Source organism: Diadema antillarum, unplaced genomic scaffold (genome assembly GCF_040938485.1).
Source record: "Diadema antillarum isolate AM-2024a unplaced genomic scaffold, OU_Dant_1.0 seq00000015_RagTag, whole genome shotgun sequence".
Classification (NCBI taxonomy): domain Eukaryota; kingdom Metazoa; phylum Echinodermata; class Echinoidea; order Diadematoida; family Diadematidae; genus Diadema; species Diadema antillarum.
The window spans coordinates 156,470-178,329 of NW_027271135.1; the positions used below are offsets into that span (position 1 = coordinate 156,470).

Sequence of the window (21,860 nt, forward strand, 5' to 3'; positions counted from 1 at the left end):
TGATGCGCCCAAAACTGTCTTGTACACACATAATCATTTTCTTCAGTGCACTCCAGCTAGCACTGCATGTTGTACGTGTGAAGTGTGTGTGTGCACGCACACTGATACATGCAGAAAATGTGGTGGGACGGCCATATGTATACATGACATCATCATGACGTTTAGCAGGTGTGAGGCAATCTGATGCTGTGATTGGCCTTCTACTTCGGGAATTCCCCGTCTTCACACACACGCAGTCATAATGTACATCACACAGAATGTGTCACATACACACACAGCATTGTGCAGACCATATTCAAGCTTTCCACACAACACACACCCATACGATAACCACATACCAATCCGCAGACGATCTTGATACAGTCGCAAGCTATATAAATTCACAAATTCAAACATCTACAATTAATAAGAAACACATTCTTGATATTGGATTTCCTTGGCGAAAAAACATCTTCTTACCCATAAAGGTGAGTAATTACCTCACACACAATATCAAGTTATCAGTATTGATTGAAATATGATGGGTAGTCCCACATGTGCAAATTAATGTCTTTATTTTATGCCTTCTTTTATGCCTACTGATATAACGAGATATCGGCTATAACGAGGAAAATGACTCGGTCCCGACCATCTCGTTATATCGAGTTTCCACTGTATTAACATTATTTCTGTGATTCCTTATTTAATGCATTTTCCTAATGTACATCTCTATTCCCTATATGTTCCTTCCTCTTGTCAGAGTTTCTTTTATATAGCCCTTTTCCACATTCACACACACACATTGTCAGAGTTTCTTTTATATAGCCCTTTTCCACATTCACACACACACATACACACATCTTTGTTGAGTTTAGGTTTACATTTATACACACATATCGTCGCTGGGGCGACAAGACCTTGTATCTACAAAATGGCAAATGTTCAGGAGAGCAAAAAAAAAAAAATATGGCAGTCAAAGCACTATATCAAATGGGATTTCCTTTGACATGCCATGGTGGCTTCATTTTAGGGGTAAGACAGCTAGGATTTGGACAGGACATTACCTAATTAAATATCTGACCATTAATCAAAAAAAGTCATTTTCACCAAAATTTCAGATACAAGGTCCTGTCACCCCAAGTGGTGATATGTATGCTAAATCTCTCCCTTTTGGATTTTTGCTTGTATTTCTATCCCCGCTGTAAAATACATAATGCCTTCCTCTGTATACTTTGATCTGTTTGTACATAGCATTCGTTGGTTGGCTCTCACTTTCATTTTGTTGCTACACCTTGTGCGCACCAGGTTAGGAGCTCACTGCTTGCTCACTCATGCTGTTGCTACGTCATTCTTTTCCAACTTCTTATCCTTCTGTTGTTCCTTATCTTGTTTGATATTGCTTCCCTATTCACCTTTACCCTTTACAGATTGCCCCCTATGATTCTCTGGAAGATCACTGGCCCACATTAAGTCTTTTGTCTGTTCATGCCCTTGTTGTAATCCCCATTCTTTACCTGTTTGGCTCCCTGCCTTTCACTTCTAACCCACCCCTTTTTGTTTCCATTGTTCTGTGTCCCTAGCCCTCCCCAGACTGTGCTGTTGGATGTAGTCCCTGTGATTGCTTTCTCTACATATGTGACCCACTACAACAAAAGGGTCCTAAAGTCACGCACGGTCGAAGCCGTGAAAATCGAGTTTCAAGTCAGAGCATCAAAATGGGTCAAAACTTACGATTTTCTGATTTTGACATTTTATTGTAGTCTGACATATCTTCTATCATCTGTCGAAATTTTGAAGCAAAATGGTGAAAGGAAAGACCAAAAAATAGCGTTTTTCTGGGCCATGTTTTTTGGCATTTCAACGAAGCAGAAACTGGTTCCAAAATTTGGATTGAGCGCCACAGATAGGCTCCGCCCCTAACAACGACCAGAGTGATCTCATTGGTCAGTTTGCTGCTTGCCGCTAACCGAAGCGTGAAGCTCACACACTGCCCAGTCGACTGGTGCGTGCAGGCGGGGTGCGCTATGCCCAGCCGCTTCTCCTGGCATCCTGGTCACTGATTGGTCGGTGAGGAGACCGCCAACGCTGTGCTTGAATGAGCATTTCGGGAGTTGCTAGGGCTTGCCTTCTATTGTCCGGAGGTGAAAACTGACTTGCGTGTCCCTTGATCGCGATTGCGTCGCAAGGAAAACTCTTAGGGGTGCTTTTCTCGAAATGGTGATTTCCCAGACGTCTCGACATGCTCTCTTTTAAACATCGATATCTCCGCAGCCGATTATTTTTATAAGATGTGTTATATATCAATTTAAAGCAGAAAGATGAGGAAATTATGCCATGCAATTTTCAAATAATTGACCTCGCCCGACTTTAGGATCATTTTGTTGTAGCGGGTCACATATGTGTCAGTTGCCTCTAACGAAGATTCTGCTAGGATCTATTAAGCTCAGGCCCCTTTTGACTCCAAAAATTAGTCCAGCTAAATATATGCCAGATGCAATAAATCCCATCAGTGTTTATATCACTCACCTTCAGACAGCATTCCCCTCAGCTCCTCAGGCCAAGAAGACAAACCTCCTTCATTCTGTCCATCCTTCCTCTCCATCTCATCCTCATTCTTCACTCTGCCCTTCTTTCCCGCCTCATCGTCATCAAAGTAGCCCTTCTCAGCCAGCACCTTGAGTGTTTTCTGACCATCCCAGAATTCTGAGTTAGGAAGGAGGGAGTCCTTGAGACTGGAGACAAGGTTGGTGGAGAGAAGCTGCTGAGTCTTGGGTAGAAGTTTGCCTCGCTCGAAGAGAACCTACAGGAAGTAATGAGGCGTCATGGAATTGCAATCATTAATCAACAGTACAAACATTCACCCTTCAAAACATAAAAGACATGTGCTGTATAGCAGACCAACATACAAGCCTGCTATGCTGAAGGAGAACTTTGACTCTCACTGCGCTTTGTTCACTGATTTGCATGCAAACTGAAGTACTTTCTCTGCCATTTAGTGTAGATGTCTGGAAACTAATCATCTCAATGAACAGAGATTAACCAAGGAGGGAGACTCTCTTCCCACCTCCCTGGATTAACTAATCCTCCTAATCCCCGTTATGTTATCAAGGCCTTCCTGTAAGGCACATTGCTACGCCTGAGTGAATTTGCTAACAGTAAAACTAGGTTAAGTTAAATGGATTACTGTGTGTTGATTTAAAAAGCTAGTCAAGTTAAGTTATGTGCCTGGGCACATGAAGGTTCTAACCCTCCAGAACAGATATACAGTGTATGCAGGGGTAAAGAGTGTGGATGCAACAATTTAATAGAAGTATAAATTTCTATTTTTAGGCAAAAAAACAAAATAACACATTTCCAGTTACTGTATATTTATAGAAAGATTTGATAACTTCATCTTCTGCTACATCTTGTCTTTTTGCCATAGAGTTTGTTATGGGCCCAGCACTGTTGTCATGATACCAAGGCCAATAAAACAGTAATATTAACAGGCTTTCTTGACCTTGATTTCATAAAGGGTCAAGGCCTGTGGGATAGAACTGACCTGTGCTGGAGGGAAGTGGGCAATCAATGTCCTGAACCGAGAGCTGTGGCGGTCATCCTGGAACTGACCAATCTGAAGCAAACAGACAAAACAGAAGAAACATGAAACTACATTCTCATCAAACAAGCAATGTATGACTATAAATCAAATGAAGCATGAAATGTAATATATCTTGCACGGTTCCACATAACTGAAAGAGAAGCGAAAATACACGAATAATCATGCTATACATTCTGTTTGGCACTCCTGGGTTTCAGGGAGCTAAATTATTTCAGGCTTCTAACTTCAGCACAGCCATAAGTAATTTAACTCTGGTAAAACTGAAAAAAAAAAGTGATATGTATCAAAGTAATATGATTTAATTTAGGAGGCTATAGCCAATAAGGGTTTAATAGGGTTACAGTTGAAGGTTAGGGTTAGGTTATGGGCTGTTCTGAAAATACACGAATAATCATGCTATACATTCTGTTTGGCACTCCTGGGTTTCAGGGAGCTAAATTATTTCAGGCTTCTAACTTCAGCACAGCCATAAGTAATTTAACTCTGGTAAAACTGAAAAAAAAAAGTGATATGTATCAAAGTAATATGATTTAATTTAGGAGGCTATAGCCAATAAGGGTTTAATAGGGTTACAGTTGAAGGTTAGGGTTAGGTTATGGGCTGTTCTGAAAATACACGAATAATCATGCTATACATTCTGTTTGGCACTCCTGGGTTTCAGGGAGCTAAATTATTTCAGGCTTCTAACTTCAGCACAGCCATAAGTAATTTAACTCTGGTAAAACTGAAAAAAAAAGTGATATGTATCAAAGTAATATGATTTAATTTAGGAGGCTATAGCCAATAAGGGTTTAATAGGGTTACAGTTGAAGGTTAGGGTTAGGTTATGGGCTGTTCTGAAAATACACGAATAATCATGCTATACATTCTGTTTGGCACTCCTGGGTTTCAGGGAGCTAAATTATTTCAGGCTTCTAACTTCAGCACAGCCATAAGTAATTTAACTCTGGTAAAACTGAAAAAAAAAAGTGATATGTATCAAAGTAATATGATTTAATTTAGGAGGCTATAGCCAATAAGGGTTTAATAGGGTTACAGTTGAAGGTTAGGGTTAGGTTATGGGCTGTTCTGAAAATACACGAATAATCATGCTATACATTCTGTTTGGCACTCCTGGGTTTCAGGGAGCTAAATTATTTCAGGCTTCTAACTTCAGCACAGCCATAAGTAATTTAACTCTGGTAAAACTGAAAAAAAAAAGTGATATGTATCAAAGTAATATGATTTAATTTAGGAGGCTATAGCCAATAAGGGTTTAATAGGGTTACAGTTGAAGGTTAGGGTTAGGTTATGGGCTGTTCTGAACTTAGAAGCCTAAAATACTTTAGTCCCCTAACATCCAGGGATAGCCCACATTTTTTTTTTGCCAGCAATTTCCCAATATTCTTTGAAATACTTTGCTGCTTATCTACAAGAAATGGAAAGCATCGTGAAATATTTCCTGGCCCTACTCACATGGAATTTGCCGATGGATGTCTCCACAAAGCACACACCGTAGGCACTCTCCCCACCTGTACTCTCTTCACAAGGCCTCTCAGTCACAGCCAGAAGATAGCTGCTCTGAGCTTCATGGCTCTCTCCATCTATGAAGCTAAATGTTCTGGTTGCTATGGGAACCAGATATGATGTTTACACATTCAGAGACAGAGAAAATATACATCAATTTAAAACTCATTCTTTATACACATCCATTTTAACTTGTTAAACTATAGAGGGAGATTTTGGTGGAAGCTCAATAATTTATAAAATTTTCTTTGGTCTAAAAATCAAGATAACAGTACACATTGATGGGACTATCAGACATGTAGACAAATGACACATTGAAATATTGAAACAAACTGACTTCATTTATAATCATGATTTCACAAACACTCCGCCTTTCCTGTTTAGCTCTCAGTCTTATGCTTCTGATGGAGAACACCAAGAGATTTCTCAATGAATACGAGATCGTATCTCACCTTTAGTTGATATACGGCAGACTTCTCTCTTCACCACCTTGTCAAACTTGGTTGGAGCTCTGCACACTAATATAAGGGTGAGAAAAGAGACAGGACATAGGCATTTTGGATAACAAAATTCATACAACTGGTGCCCATGGAAGACCATCAGCACTCAAAGAGTACAAGCAGTCGTGTCTTGTCTTCTAAAAAACAAGAGCAATATGCTTTTCAGCTAAGAAAACATTACTGATGAATGTATAATCACTGCACTGCACAGGTATTAGTCAGATTTGAAAACAGACAATGTATGAATTGAACAAAACATTTTCCCTTGCAACAATAACTCTCACAGAGCACTGCACACAGCATCATCATGACCAGTTCACCTGAAGATTTAAAGCTAAACTTAGTATTCACACAGTTATGTCCCTCAACCTTTGCCCAATATTTTTATCATAATTTGAATCATTCATTGCTATTATTTCACAAGCGAGAAAGAGATTTTACCCTATCGCGATACTATTCTGCTGTTATTTCAGTAGTACAATTATCAAAAGCCTCTGAAGTCCATAATGTTATACATGATCATAAAACTGGCAATACATCAATTTGGGGGAAGTTAAAGGAAGTATTTCTGTCTCAAATTGACTCTTTTTTATTTGTGCAGAGTTAATGAATCCAACCAGTTCCCTTTCATCTTTTCTCAAACAGATATTTAAACAAAGTAAAATCCAGGGTTTCCAATCTACGGAGGATGAATTCATGATTTCTGGAATAATCTATCCCAGGACTTAGTAGGTAAATGACAGAGAACTTACAGTGCTTAACTCTTTCCTGCATCATGTCTGGTGTCTCAGTTTGCTCCACCCTGGCCACACGGTATCCTTTCTGGATGAGGGTGTCGCTATAGCGACCAAAGGCAATCTCTGGAAAACCAGAGTGAGCATTCTCTCCCTGCCATGAAGGGAAAGGAGAACATGGACATGGTAAAAGAGTCCTCAAGCTATATATCAATGAAACTGGAATGATATAGAATCAAAATAACAGCATCAGGTTATAACTTTTACTGCTGTACACGGAAGAGATTAGAATGAAACTTTGGGGTGTGCAGAGCCATTGAGAAGAGAGGCCCACAAACTTCATATACTGTACGAGCAGAAATTTTCGCGTACAGATATTTTCGCGAATTGCTACTTGGAGGACATTTTCTTGTGTTGTTAATTTCGCGGTTACGAGGGTCTAACTGAACTTAGTTATTAGCGCTTTGTTATTTTCGCGGTTCAAAGGCGATTCGCGAAAATAAAACCACCGCGAAAATTTCAGCTCGTACAGTATATCTTTGCTGGGGTGACAAGACCTTGTATCTTAAATTTTGGTGAAACTGACTTTTTTGGATTGATGGCCAGATAGTCAGTTAAGTGATGCCCTGTCCAAATCTTAGCTGTCTTACCCCCAAAAATGAAGCCACCACGGCATGTCAAAGGAAAGTCCATCCCATTTGATATAGTGCTTTGGCTGCCATGTTTTTTGCTCTCCTGAACATTTGACATTTTGTAGATACGAGGTCTTGTCGCCCCAGCAATATTGTGTATCACTGACTGTATAATAACACGAATATTCACTAAATATGCTTGACACTTACTCTGTCCTGGCAATTTAGTTTTTCCTTCACTTACCTTCATGAAGATAAGACCAAGGTCCTTCACTCCAATCTCTGCATCCATGTGATACAGCTCATAAAACTTCCCCATCTGTAAGTTACGTAAATTACAAAATGCATCAGAGCAATAATTAGTCATTTGTTTTTGTGCATCATTATTCCGCGTGGCTGCTGCAAAGATATGGAATGGCCTTCCACAGTCTATCCGCAGAGCTCTTACCACAGAATCTTTTAAAACAGCCCTCAAGACCCATCTCTTCAAATTGAAAAACTAGCTAATGTAAGAATGTATGTTTACACATTTGGAGACAATTACTTCCTGGAATTATTTCTTTTTGTTTTAACTGTCATATGACAAGCGGTGCACCCATGAAATTTAAGCTGAATTATGTATTTATTTTGGAGCAAGCGCCATGAGCGCCTGACTTGGCGGATACCGGCGCTATACAAGACTTCATCATTACTATTATTATTATTATCATACAAAAAACAAACAACTGTTTAAAAAAATACACATCTTCTCTTTCAATGAACAGGAAAGAATGTAATCTGATTTATATTTAGCGAGTCTCTTTAGTACTTTTCTTTTCTCCCTCTCGCTTTCTCTCTATCTCTTTGGTAACGATGCTACATTAACTCTCCTACAGATATTACACAAATATATTCTGCACAATCTCTCTTCCATGCTTTTAAACAAAGTAAATATTAATTTTCTACATTACAATACAGAAAGGTTTTCCATGGAAAACAATCAAAACAGCATGGAATAAGAAATGATAAATGTACAACAAGCAACAGATCTAGCTACAAGGATCACTCCCGGTACATGACAGCTATATCTTCTTGTGGACAACATAGACCACGCTGAGGAAGGAAAATGCTTAGATTTAATGCTCTGCATAACAATTTTTTCCAGTTAAATCCAACAGATTTAAAAAGACAGAACCTCGTACCTTGAAGAAAAGAACTGTGTTGAAGTATTTAGATTTCATCTCCCACCATTGTCTCATGGCCTGTATAGAGAACACACATTAAGGACATCAGCATTCAGAATGTCTGGACATCTTAATACATATTAGTGATGCAGTTCAGAGTTATTTCCAATCTTTTGTATAATTTACTGGTCTGACTGTAATACTGGCACTGATATTCTAAACAATCACATTGTCTACAATTGTGTGATTTACAATCTATAAATATCTGATAAGTTTGGTAGCCAATTACTTTCCATCAGATAAGAATTTCATGTAAAAACCTTCATACACAATGTTCTGAATCTTTGGCTTTAAATCAAATTTGTTGTTTTTTTCTTGCACATGCAAAAACCTACTTTTAGCCTGCAATCTTCAAGCAAATTGTTTCCCTAATTTTAGTGTTCCTACACACACAAAAAAAAAGACCTGTTGTTTAAAATTGTTACGCTTAGATTCATACTTACTGAACTGTTGCTTAAAAAGGGTTGTGTTTAGTTTCACACTAACTGATGTACTGTTTAAAATTGTTGCATTCAGTTTCATACTGATACATTGTTAAACATTGCTGCATTTCATTTCATACTAGCCTATCTGCTGTTTAAAAACTTGCTGCATTTAGTTGGAAAATTAATTATGTTTTTTATTCATTGAGAGTATTCCTCTCTTGGGGAGATATCACCACCCTCCTCCCCAGAAGACAGGAGAAGGCAGCCAGACTCATCACCACCCTCCTCCCCAGAAGACAGGGGAAGGCAGCTAGACTCATCACCACCCTCCTCCCCAGAAGACAGGGGAGGGCAGCCAGACTCATCACCACCCTCCTCCCCAGAAGACAGGGGAAGGCAGCCAGACTCATCCCCACCCTCCTCCCCAGAAGACAGTAGAGGGTAGCCAGACTCATCACCACCCTCCTCCCCAGAAGACAGGGGAAGGTAGCCATACTCACTGGGGTACACTTGTCAAGAAAGCTCTTAGGTACAAACAGTGTACTGGGGTCATAGTCTGGGTCACGCTCTGATCTTCCTTTGATGTCCCTGGAAAAAGAGTAAAAAGTGGTTTGTTGTTTCTCTCTAAGATTAACATTACACTGCACTCACTTTTAACACCATGATATACCATCTTCCTAGTTCTTGAAGGTTTTCTTATGAATTCTCAGCAAAATTTGAATCAGTTACACAACATAAATTTTGAGAAACTTACGTTCGACAGCAGTTGTGAGGAGATCGAGCTTTTTCTCCAAATTCAGCAGCTTCTCTTACAAATTCTCCTCCATCTCTATTCGACCTTTCGACCGTGGTGTTGCACAGCACAAGAGTGAAGAGAAGGAAGGCGCGTCTGCACAGCAAACGCGCCTTCCACGTAGCGTGCACAAATCATGCAGATAAGCCACATAATTTATGCACGCCGTGTGGGTGGGCGTGTCTCCCATACTACAGCTACTGTGGACAAACTGGTCTTGCGCTTTGCATTAACAGATTTGAATCATCAAAGATGATTCCCTCCTATGCATGTTTCATACCACTGGAGGTGACAATAAATGCAGTTCCATACCAATTTGGGCTTGGCATGAATATAAAGCAGTTTGGGAAATAGGCGGATAGGAGTAGTTATGAAGTACTGTAAAAGCTGTTATTTTCACATACAGATAATTTTGGGAGTGAGAAGGTCACTGACATTTTATCAAGATGTTGTTTTCACGATTTTGACACAAAGGCTATTATAAGTTGCACTAACAGCAATCCCTTGTGAACATTTTCGTGAGCTGTTAGATTTGTTGCCCATTTTTAGTGATTTACAAAATTTGCAAAAATATAACCCTTGCAAAAACAAAAGCTTTGACAGTACATACAAGGCCAAAGTAAATTTTCATCTGCATTTGCAGAGCTGCCAACCTTTGGAAGCACGAATCCGGACTCAGCAGCTCCAAAATCCGTATTTTTCCACCAGAATCCGTAATTTTTCCATCTCCCTCTTTTTGCTATTTTGAATTAAACTCGTCGACATATGAGGCCTACAGGCTCTAAACAAAACATTACGACACATGCCGAAGTATCGAGCTGGACACCAGCACCATAAAGAATCCAAGCTACGCAATGTTCAGCGTTGATTGATTGCTTTCTCGCGCAATGCATGTGTACAAGTGCATGTATGTACCTCCAGAAACTTGCTGGGCTGGTTATGGAAGCTTCCACTATCTAGCAGGGGAGGGGGGATGCTTTCATCTTCTCAAGAAAGCTTCTGTGTGAGCGAATGCAAAACTCTCTTCGGTGTTTCCAACTATTGTTTACTATAAAACATAATCATGCGTTGTTTTCAGGCTTTATCATTTTACTGGATTTTAAACATCAGTATTTTCCGATGTATTCCAATTTCTTTTACCCTGACTGGAATCGGAAACTCTGCTATAGATGATCGCAAAAATGCCGCGCTGTGTGTGGCTGCGCCAATGTGCAAACACGTGGTTTCACTTTCAAGTTTAAAGGAAAGACCCATGTGCTCCTGCCTAAGAGGTTACTGCAAGTTCGATGGATCGAATGCGCCATAGCTGAGCTGAATGGCTTGTTTACGGTAAACATGGAGTTTAAATTCGATACGAAAAAGTCATTACGTCTTTCACGAGGAAAAACATACAAAACAAACAAAAAAAAAAAAAAACACCTACGAACGAATGTTGATAGCCAAAACTTTGAAAAGTAATAAGCAGTTATGATGAGCGTGAACTGAAATTAATTGTCATGATTTTGCTGTCTAACCAGGTGATGACTGCATCTCATTGGACCTAATCGTAGTGAATTTGTCTGGGCATACGAGATCTTCTAAGTATTTCCGTGATTGCATTTTTAATTGACTGATTAATCGATCCTTTTTTATTGTTCAGGGAACATAAGATATTCGATTAAGTACAATATATTCGACTGTTTGATGTTTCCTACTATGCGCCAAAAGAAAGGATATAGAATCACGATATCTTTGCAATGATTCCTTTAATTCAACTAATGAGCTGGTTCTTCGATCGATATTTCCAGGATACTAACACGCTGTTTATTCCAGTGCGCGCATTCTTTCGTCTGGCATGCACCTGGGTGTGGCACCTGTTTTTGTGGAAATTTCCACAAGGGGAGAGGCCGGGTGGGTGTCAAGTTTCTTCGAGCCGAAGAGACTGCGTGTATTCAGTATTTCACAATCTCTTCGCTCTAATTTATTGTCATTCGTGCTTTCCCCTTATTCTTTGCTGATATTGAACATTTAGATTTAACTTTACGAAGGTTGGTAGATCGTGAATCTTTTTGTTGTGAGGTGTATGTAATTTCTTTTTTTATCATTCTTTGGAGGGGAAAGAAGAGTAAGGGGGAAAGAAGAATAAGACTAAGAGGGAAGTGAAATAAAACGAACGGCACGTACGCTCAGCATTCACAGTAGACGTCTTTTTGTACCAGCATACGGTTTTCATCATCACCATCAGACATCACTCATATCATTTTAGCCTTTTCCTATTAACATTAAGAAACACGCATAGTCCCTCGAGATAAACACCGAGGAAAATAAATAAGTATAACAAATACAAAGTATCAACACCTCCCAACAACACAAATATTTAGAAAAGATAACACACGTCGCTTCGATTCGAAAAAGTATAGCACGAAAGCGGAGAAATCGCCGTTACGAAAATAACAGTGCGAGACACTTGAAAGAATTACGTTTAAATATTTCAAAGCATAAAGAGAACGGATAAAGTGATATAAAATGGAAGAAATCGTACCAAACGAGGTGTGAGAAACAACAGAAATAGAACGATAAGTTTTGTAGTAAGATTTATAGGCCCTAGCAAAAGTTTGCAGCACCGAAAGCTACGCGAAAATCAAATAGATCTACACATTGGAAATTCGGTATTACGACGAGATCCTTGAGATCGTCAATAAACGATACAAAACAAGGGAAATTAATTCACTTTGACCTGAAAATAGTTTGTTATAAGTATTCTGTTACATGAGATCTCCTTTTATAGGCCTAGAAATACATCGAGTTTCCACGATACTCGGGAAAGAAAGTTCGAACGCTTTTCACCTGCACATACTGCAGTGCACATCATCAGTACACGAACAGAAACTCACCTCTTCCTTGCAGAAAAATGATGCAATAACGTTACAAAAAACACACACAACACTCTAAAAATCATTTCGTACTTGGAAGGCAAGGGAAAAACGGAAGAAGTAGAGAAAAAGAAGCAGACATTGCACAACGGAGCGCTTCTACCCCGACTGAAAACGAAATAGGGTACTGTCTAGAGTGGCAGCTGGCTACAGTGTGTAGCTAAGCTAAGTACTCGCGCTCCGGTCCCCAGCCGGCCGGCCACACATGGGGATCCCATGGCGATCGATGGAAACATCCAGGGTCCGTAGGCGACAGGGATTCACGCGCGCGAATTTCCGTTCGGTGTACACAGTACGCAAGCAGCGAATTGCGTGTGCGCACACTTTTCTATAATGGAAGCTACGAACACACACGTCGAGTACACAGACACCGACACACACAAATGCGGGCAACCAGGCAATGGAGAATGAATGAAACATGTACAGTGTGTAGTCTGCTAGTATATTGCAGTTGCTGCATAGGCGATAGGGCATTATCGGAATTTCCAAAAACCGTAATTTTGAGGCGACATTCCGTACTCCCGTAATCGTGATCATTTCCCGTAACAATTACGGGAAATCCGTAATAGTTGGCAGCTCTGCATTTGCATTCAATGGGCACAAGCCTCAAGGACCAAACCATGTTACTTTAAAATTTACATGGCTCTTAAAGCAGCTTCAGACATTAAGGCTGCAGTATAAACACAATATTTAGACAGACTATTTAAACACAGTATATTTAAACACAAAAAGGAGGCTTCAGTTTTATTCAATATCTGAATATATTTTGGTACTCTCGTAAGTTAGTATCAGAGTATCTAGTATCAGGTATCAATGGTTACAGGAGTCAGATGACTTACTTGCGGTTTCCTTCTTTGACCCATTCTAATCTCTGATGTGGGAATTGATTCTCACGACCCTCAGGTCCTGGACTGGCTGATGATGATGGCTGAAGGGGAGAAGAAGATAAGGTCAAAGGTCATAAATAAAAACAACACTGAAGACATTTCTTTGCAGTTCACCTGTGTAATGACTACTTTCAATCTTAAGATTTTTCTGCAATTGTTTCTCTCTCTCTCTCTCTCTCTCTCTCTGCCCCATTCTTTCATTTTTTTTTTACCAACCTGTGGCACCACTATAATTATAATTAGTGTTGTTTCAGGTTTAGGTTTCAGGTTTTTAACACTTCCATAAAAAAAATCAACATATAACAGAAAACATTCAGCATTACAATCAATTAGACTACACAAAAGCATTATCACTACAACAACATTCATAAGAAGTATAACAAAACAAAATGATTGGATAGTGTTAGGAGACAAGCAGAAAGGCACAGCTTTATATTTAAGCCTGTTTCCAGAAAAATATAGACATATATTACAATAAATCATGCCATGGAAATATTTTTGATAAATATAAAACATCTCAATTTCAGCAAGTTGAAACATGGCTGTACACACCTATCAGATACACACACACACACACACACACATACGCACACCTACACACATGTAATGTCCTTACCCTCCTATATTTGCTTACTCACTGTCTTTCACTTAAATTTTCTTCACTCAGTAAAAGCCCAAAGCACCTCATCCTTCTCTTCCTATACAGGGGACTCCCAATATAACAAAGTCCTCAGAACTGGCTGTTTTCTTTGGATATATCAAAATTTTGTTATAACCAAGAGGAATTTAAACCATAGACTATTATGACAATAATTCTGGAACAAAAAATTTAACTTTTGTGGTAACAAAATTTTCTTACAGTCTGGTCCATAGTAAAGGGAGCACCCTGTATCAGCTCCAAGCTTTAAAAACCAGCTCCTCCCGACACTTCATTTTATAGCTTTACCTGTTCATGGAGTCCAGACTACTGTAAAACATGATATATTCGCGGCATGAAATTTTCGTGAATTGGAGCTGACAGCCTTTTTCGTGGCATGAAATTTTCGCGAATTGCCACTGGCGTTCAATGCATGTAGTGTAGACAAAAACTTTCGCGTGCATTTTAATTTTGCGAATTTTGGCGCTCGCGAAATTCGCGAAATTAAAATGCACGCGAAAATTTCTCGTTTTACAGTATTCATCTATCCATCTATCTACCTATCTATCTATCTATCCATCCATCCATCCATCTATTTATATATTTTTCTCTTCTGCCTATCTATCAATATATTTATCTATCCATCCATCTATCTATTTTATCTCTTCTGCCTATCTATCAATATATTTATTTATCTATCCATCCATCTATCTATCTATCTATCTCTACCTCTCTGCTTTGAGGATAAAATCTCACGATGAAGGCAGTAGTTTCACTTGACATGAAAAAGAGTTTACTCACAGCTGGTGACTGGAAAGCAGACAACTTTGCTTTAGTGGAAGCACCGACTGAGGGAGTACCAAATGTCCTCTTTGGGGGCGGGGTGGCTGCACTGGACCGGTCAAGAGAGGATGGAGTGAGGACACTACGAACCCTCTTCCCATTCCTAGCACTGGCTGGAGTAGACATAGCTGCAGAACTTCTCTTTCTCTTTCTTGCTTTCTGTGACACAGACAGGCACAAGGAGTACAACTTTCAGCCTCCATTAAGGTTTCATTACATGCAGAATTGTCTTATTGGTACATGACGTAATATGGTACTGTATACGCCGAATATTTTGTGAGGTTTTTATTTTCGCGAATTTCGCGAGTCAGGTGCTATTCGCGAAAATAATTTGTACTCTGATCCCGATATGAATGTGACGCACTTTCTTCGTTCAGTGCAGTACTCCACGATCGTGAATTTAACCACTCGCAAAATCTTCGGGAAGTCCAGATTCGCAAAAATTTAGACTCGCTAAATATGTGCCGTATACAGAAGCTTGTAATTGTAGAAAAGTAGCTGATGTCTTCCTTTTTATTCTACCTTACTCACTACTCTCACCACACTGCCTGAAAGTTAGTGCAGAAACTTAGTGCATGATTATGTTGCAAGAACATAAATAAAGTGATTCATTACTTTGCATTACAGGGAAACTGTGCTACCATATCAATGTGGTGAAGAATATCCTATAGTACTCATCTTTACCAATGTTCAGCAGTAAAGTCTGTTGTTTGGATGGTATATTTGTATAAAATAAATTATTTTTTGCTGCATTACTCCTGTAATGAGTGTAAAAAGAACACCAATTACTGAAATTCAGATCAAGATTTTACACATCGGAGTTGCATATTTAGGAGCACTATTGGTTGACATTAGTTTAGTTTCAAGACTGTTGAGTTTAAAGGGGATGGCTAGTAACTGATCAGTGGAAATCAGTGGGAATGCTGAGGGATGATTGTTCCAATCCTTATGGGATTCATTTAAGAGTACATTATATATCTATTCTTGCGTGAAAATTATTTGCTTCAGAATGGTCTCATATTCAAGTAATGTGCAGTTTAATGTTTCCAGGTAAGCGTCCCTGGTCAGTGACGGGGCATTAATCTGCACATTACTTGAATATGAGATCGTTCTGAAGCAAATAATTTTCACACAACAGTAGATATATAATGTACTATTAAATCAATCCCACAAGGATTGGAACAATCATCCCTCAGCATTCCCACTGATTCCCACTGATCGGTTACTAGCCACCCCCTTTAAATGCATGCAATGAGATTGATATCGAGTAGAAAAAAACAAAAAACAAACACACACACACACACACCTTGGGTGTCTCCGGGTCTGATTCCGTCTCGTCTTCAGAGATGTTATTCTCATCAACTCCACTGCTAGCCTCTTCTTCAGACTCACCCTCACTTCCTGGCTTGAACTCATCACCTTCACAAACAGAGAAAACATATATTTACTGTGCATGCCACTATTTTAAGTAAATCATTTTCGCAAATTTTGTGAGTCAGTTGCAATTTGCAAGGATAAAAAGTTTTGCTTTAACAAAAATCATACATGGTATGTTTCTGTGGCTGAACTGGTCATCACAATTCAACACAAAAGCTTTATATTGACTTCCTTTTTATGATGAACTATTGAGAACTTTATCTTTATTCAATTTCTTCTCGACAGATTTCTATATCTGGCCTAGTCATGTGTTGGTTAACCCATTCCATACTGAATTTTTAAATCCCCATAGACTTAATACACTGGTCACCAGGTGCCTGTAGGGAACAGGCTTTTCATGATGATCTTGTTATTAATTTTCAATAAAGCAGTCACCTGAGCTCTCACTGTCCGATGCAACCGTGATTCTTCTTCTCTTCTTCTTCTGAGCGCTGCGAGCTCGCCTGGCTGCGGCTCTCGGCTTGCGCTTCCCTGTCGTTTCTTCATCACTGCCAGTACTCGCTACTGCTTCATCTGAACAAATAAATGAAGACAAAGCATTTCACACCATCTTCACCCTGATATCAACTGACATACCTCTGCATACTATGCAGTGTCTACAAAGTGTCTTGGGTGTACAGCACGCAAATCATCTTTTTTTAAACCAAACATGATTGGTAAATGGCAGTTGGTATTATTCTTGAATTAGGTCCTTCTTGAGCATTTGCGGGGGGGGGGGGGGGGGGGGGGGGGGGGGGAATTCAAACTCAGCAATGCAATTTCCGTCTTCATCTATCAACAATCATATCCATAATCGAGGATCTCATTGTTATGTTATAGTTGTAATTAGTCACACTCTGATAGAGTGAGAAAGGAAGCCCAGGGTCCGTTTCCGGAAGTCATCACGTAAAAGTCTTTACATAAATTTCTGAATGGTCAAAGTTGATCACATGTAGCTGTATGAGACTTTCCAATCCATTTCATGAAGTCTCTCATAAGTGTGTCTTAGAGCAAAAAGTCTCTCATAAGAATTTCACGAAACTGATCCCAGGAGAGTGAAAACACAACAAAGAGAGAAGACAAGAGAGTATGATCCCAGATGGATGGTGGAAGGAGGGAAGAACAAAGGGAAAAGTGACAAAGAAGGAAGATAGCTAAGAAGAGTGCAGTTGCACAAAAGTCTGATATCTCTCAGTACGAAGGAATGAGTGATGATTAACTCTTTGACTGATCCTGCACTCGTGGTTTGATAACAGACTTTGAACATCCCCTTCTCTTGGTTTGACAACAGACTTTAAACATCTCCTACTCTTGATTTGATGAAAATCAACCTACCATCACTTTCAGCGTCCATCTCCTCCTCCTCCTCATCCTCCTCCTCGTCCTCTGATGGAACTTGGCACACGATGAGTTTCATTCTCTCCTCCACACTCTTCTTGAGAGCCTGGTCAGCTTGTTCCATCCCTCGCTTTACATCTGGTTTGGTCGTCTGAAACTTACCCCCTAGCTGGCATTCCTTGGCTCTGCTCCCGTTGAATGTTTCCACCAACCTGCAGGCACAAATCACATTTATTTCAACATCTGCAGTGGGCGTGGGGTGTTGCCCTTTACATATTTCACAACTTGCCTGACGAAAAGAGTACAGCTTCCAACAGGTCTGCAAATTCTATCAGAATGCAATTCTTGACATATCACTTTGGTGATATGTAAACATCAAGAAATTGAGTTACAAGCTGGTCTATCTGCAAACCCATATCTACTGTGCACTCCCATTATAATGAACATGGTTATAACGAAATTCCGGTTACAACAAAATAAAAATTTAGGCGGCAACATTACAGGCTCTTTGTTTTCAATTGTTTATTTGTTCAGTAACAAAGAAATTTTGATACAAAGAAAGAAAACTGCTGGTCCCAAGGACTTCCTTATAATGGGAGTCCACTGTACTTTGTCCTAATTCTAAAATAAATACAGTATGTCAATTCTGAACAAAGTGGTAACAATTTAATCCCAATATTCATGATTGAAAACTTAGATAGAATACCACTAAAAGTAGTTTGCATTGTAATTAAAAGTCCAAATGAAAGCATGAAATTTACATCCATGGAACACTACTGAACAAGCATTGCTTTATTTGGCAGACTATGATTCATTTCACATATAGACAGTCTTCTTGAAGTGCACTCCTGTTCCCTATTCAACATACATGTAGCATTAACAAAATATCTCCATGATGTTTCTTCAAGTCTTTTTTCCTTAAATGTTAAAAAGCCACCAATGCAAATAATCATAAAAAGATGAAGTACAAGTTATATTCACTGACACATGTGTGGGTTTGAAATAAGGCTATCAACATCATGTCAAACTTGTCCTTAATGAAAGACAAGAAACAAAGAACTCACTTGGCACTAATCCACGCCCTGCTGGGAGGCTCATCAAAAAACTGGACATGGACCATGTCTCTTTTCCCTTCCTTCTTGGTACACTTGGCCAAGGTTGGGTGGTTACAAACCAGACTGGGCCACCATGGATAGCCTTCCAGCTTGGCCCATACTAGGTCCCCAGGAGAATGTTTGGTGGCTTCTGAAAATTGGTATCAGAAATCAGTGGTTAATTTAACACAATTCTCGCATTGCATCAGCTAATAAATGCATAAACCTTGTCCCATTCTAGTGTAAACTAAACTCAAGTCCCAATCTGGCCCGCCAGAGAAAGCATTTTTTTTTCCTACTTTTTTATCTGTCAGGTGTATAACACAGTCAGTTCTGAAACCTATCTAGAAGTAATTTATCTAACTCATCCACAGTTAGTCAATAGTGAAGATACAGATTTGACTGAGCAGCTCTTATCAAGTGCATTTCAAAGCTGCTGTGCCAAACCATAAAATTTCACACTGGAGTAGAAACTATGCATGTGACGCCGGTGCTATCAACACCATGGGTCCATGGCCCAATACAACAGCATGCCGGCAGAACACTGAGAAATTTGCATGACGCAACATTCACAAATTTGGGCCTGGTGAACGAAAGTGAGTTATCATAAATATCTTTTCATTAGCATTATCAGTCCTGTGCCAGATTTGATCACGCACACATGCATTGTAAGTTTCGGTAATCATGTAGAAATGCACACCATGCACATCTACCATTTCCTTCCTTAATTTGTCAACGAAAACTTCTTGTAGCTATCAGAAATGTCAAGATGGACCATATCTGACGGTTTCATGAAATTTCATAGTCAATTACAGAAGAAAAATAGCTAATTTTGACTCAAAAGTACACCGATCGACGGCTGTGTCAGCATAGCATGATGGATGATCGATTATGTGGAAGAGCGATACAACGATGAAAATCGATTGTAGTAGTCTGTGATACAGCCGCTTGTTTGGTGTTTAACCACAATAATTATGTCGGCTTGACAGTAAAATGTGGAAGAAAGAAAGTGATCTTGATGCGTCTGGTTTTTTTTTATCGTTTTAGTTAAATTTCTCTTGCGTGTGACTGTATATCTGTCAACATTTTTGCTGACTAAATGATGGACAGATAATATGTGTACAAAATGTCAGTAAATGATATATGAAAAAATGGGAATTATCCATCATGAATATTGCACAATAAAATAGGTCTAGATTTTTACTACAAAACAAAAGCAAAAACTGGGGTTGCAGTTTTTGTATACATAATTCAAAAAATCAAATGGGAAAAGTAAATACTATCATAAAGACAATTACTTTCTACTATAAGCTGAACCTATCAGTTAAAAACAAATTACTATTTCAATTTCAATATTCTGTTTCTTTTTGGGTAAAATGAGCACTTTATGAGAAGTCCACAATATTAACGTTAATACATGATTGTATAACATAACATGCACTTTTTGTAATACTATTCTCATTAATATATTATCTAAATTAGGCCTATAAATTATGTAGATAACTAGAAACAAATCCCCTTTGAATTCAACTTCAGTTTTCTCTCTCCCTCCTAATACCGTAATAAATAGCCTAACCTTTTTCTTCCACTTTCCCTTCAACCTCATTCTATTTCCTTCAACACTATTCAAATTAAGTTATTATTATCAACTTTTGTCATGATAAAATCAATACTTGCCACAATAGAGAAAGGATCGATGTCTAAATCCTGGTATGAATAATCTGTATCAATAATTTGAAAAGTGATAATCATGATAGTGGCAATGAAAACAAAGAACTATCACAATAGCTCACTTGAGCCTTCGACTCAGGTGAGCTAACTAAAAAAAAATACGAAAAAGAAAGTAGGGGCTACACGTATTGCACGAGTCAAGTTCGATATTGTTAGTAAGCGGCTAATTAGAGACTACCAGAATCGATTATAATCGTTGACATCGTTCTCTGCAAAATCGGTGCACTACTTACATCGGAGACTATGTTCGCGACCGACGTACTTTTCAACTCCAATTTCTCATTTTTCTTACCTTTTCGGCTTTCTAATTCCATGAAAACTCTCTGATATGGTTCAATTTAGCATCTCCAATAGCTGCACAAAATTTTATTGACAAACGGCGAAGCGAACGGTAGGTGTGCATTTCTACATGATTACCCAAGTTTCTACATGAGCCGATGGTTGAATTTTGAACAGTGTGGTCGAATTATGGCAGAGTGGCTTGCTTTAAATCAATGACTGTAAAGCACAGGGACTGCACTCTCTACGTACTAGATCGATCCACACTGGTCACTGGACACTGGCTGTCACTGTGCACTGCCACTGCTGCGTTCAGCTGAGCTATGAAAGTAGTAAAACTTTTAATACCGTAGTTCTAATGTTTATGTTTTAGCTGTAGGTGGTCTATTTGGGTCCTTGATTTCTAATTTCTGAAATCAAACAGAAATTGAATACATGTATGTTCCATTGTGGAGTTAGCCGTTTATGAATAGGAGTTCCAGCCTGTGTCATTTTCCAAACTAAGTAACTTGCAGTTTACCATACCATTACCAACCAAAACAATCCATCAAAACTTTGTATCTTCACTTACACAGAAATTTGCACGTGGGACTGACCTCCCCTGTTTTCCCAAAGACAATTTACCACTTCAGACTATCCTCATATCTTCGTAGTTTTCCTTATACATGTTATGTAAGTTTATTTAAAAAGAAATCTTCGGCAACTCCTTATTTGAAGTAATGATCATTGAGCATTCACTTCCTTTCTGAAATTGAACACACTCACCCTTCTCCTTGTCATGTTTTTGACTGGTGTGTCCTTTGGCAGTTTCCTTCGGCGATACCGACTTTTTTGAGTCAGCTTTATCTCCTGCGACAGGGGATGTCTTGTCTTTGTTTTTAGTGGATGGTAACTTTGTGAAATAAGAAAGAAGCGTTGCCATTTTCTTTTGTCGACAACCAGAAAAAGGAGAAATTTCGACGTAGAAATACGTTGCGCTCAAAACGGTGACAGAACGCGGTCGATGTACGATGTAGTAACCTGCACTGCATGCACTGCTGCCTTGTATGCTGCGCGCTCTGCATGCTACTCACTTGTCTTGTCACTACTACACAGTACTAGTAGCATGCACGAGCACTAGGCTCCAATCAACGGGTCCCTAGATTATGATACGGCCACGGCGGGTGGCGGCCCCGCTGAACGTCTTCCGTGTGTTCGTGTACGAGGCGTACCATGTGTGCATTCACTTCCCGCGCGAAAGACCAAAACAGTGGGAGAGGGGGAAAGAGCATGCGTAGTGACCGCACGGTGGTTTGGTTGTTGTTGTTGGTTTGAAATAAAACGTTTTTAA

General features: G+C 39.2%; 1 protein-coding gene across 1 annotated transcript in view; it reads right to left on the minus strand.

The window, feature by feature from the left end:
* LOC139725111 (DNA mismatch repair protein Msh6-like) overlaps positions 1-21,454 on the minus strand; it is a 36,530-nt gene extending 15,076 nt beyond the window's left edge. Inside the window, exons 1-15 of the mRNA XM_071636195.1 lie at positions 21,296-21,454; positions 18,491-18,671; positions 17,424-17,638; positions 16,485-16,622; positions 15,979-16,091; positions 14,631-14,831; positions 13,145-13,233; positions 9,101-9,188; positions 8,134-8,193; positions 7,197-7,271; positions 6,339-6,474; positions 5,539-5,604; positions 5,036-5,187; positions 3,521-3,592; positions 2,506-2,779 (exon numbers count right to left, since the gene is read on the minus strand). Of these exons, the coding sequence (XP_071492296.1) occupies positions 2,506-2,779; positions 3,521-3,592; positions 5,036-5,187; positions 5,539-5,604; positions 6,339-6,474; positions 7,197-7,271; positions 8,134-8,193; positions 9,101-9,188; positions 13,145-13,233; positions 14,631-14,831; positions 15,979-16,091; positions 16,485-16,622; positions 17,424-17,638; positions 18,491-18,671; positions 21,296-21,452 (2,017 nt within the window). The 5' untranslated portion in view covers positions 21,453-21,454. The remainder of the gene's footprint in view (positions 1-2,505; positions 2,780-3,520; positions 3,593-5,035; positions 5,188-5,538; positions 5,605-6,338; positions 6,475-7,196; positions 7,272-8,133; positions 8,194-9,100; positions 9,189-13,144; positions 13,234-14,630; positions 14,832-15,978; positions 16,092-16,484; positions 16,623-17,423; positions 17,639-18,490; positions 18,672-21,295) is intronic.
* Between the last annotated feature and the right edge of the window lie 406 nt (positions 21,455-21,860).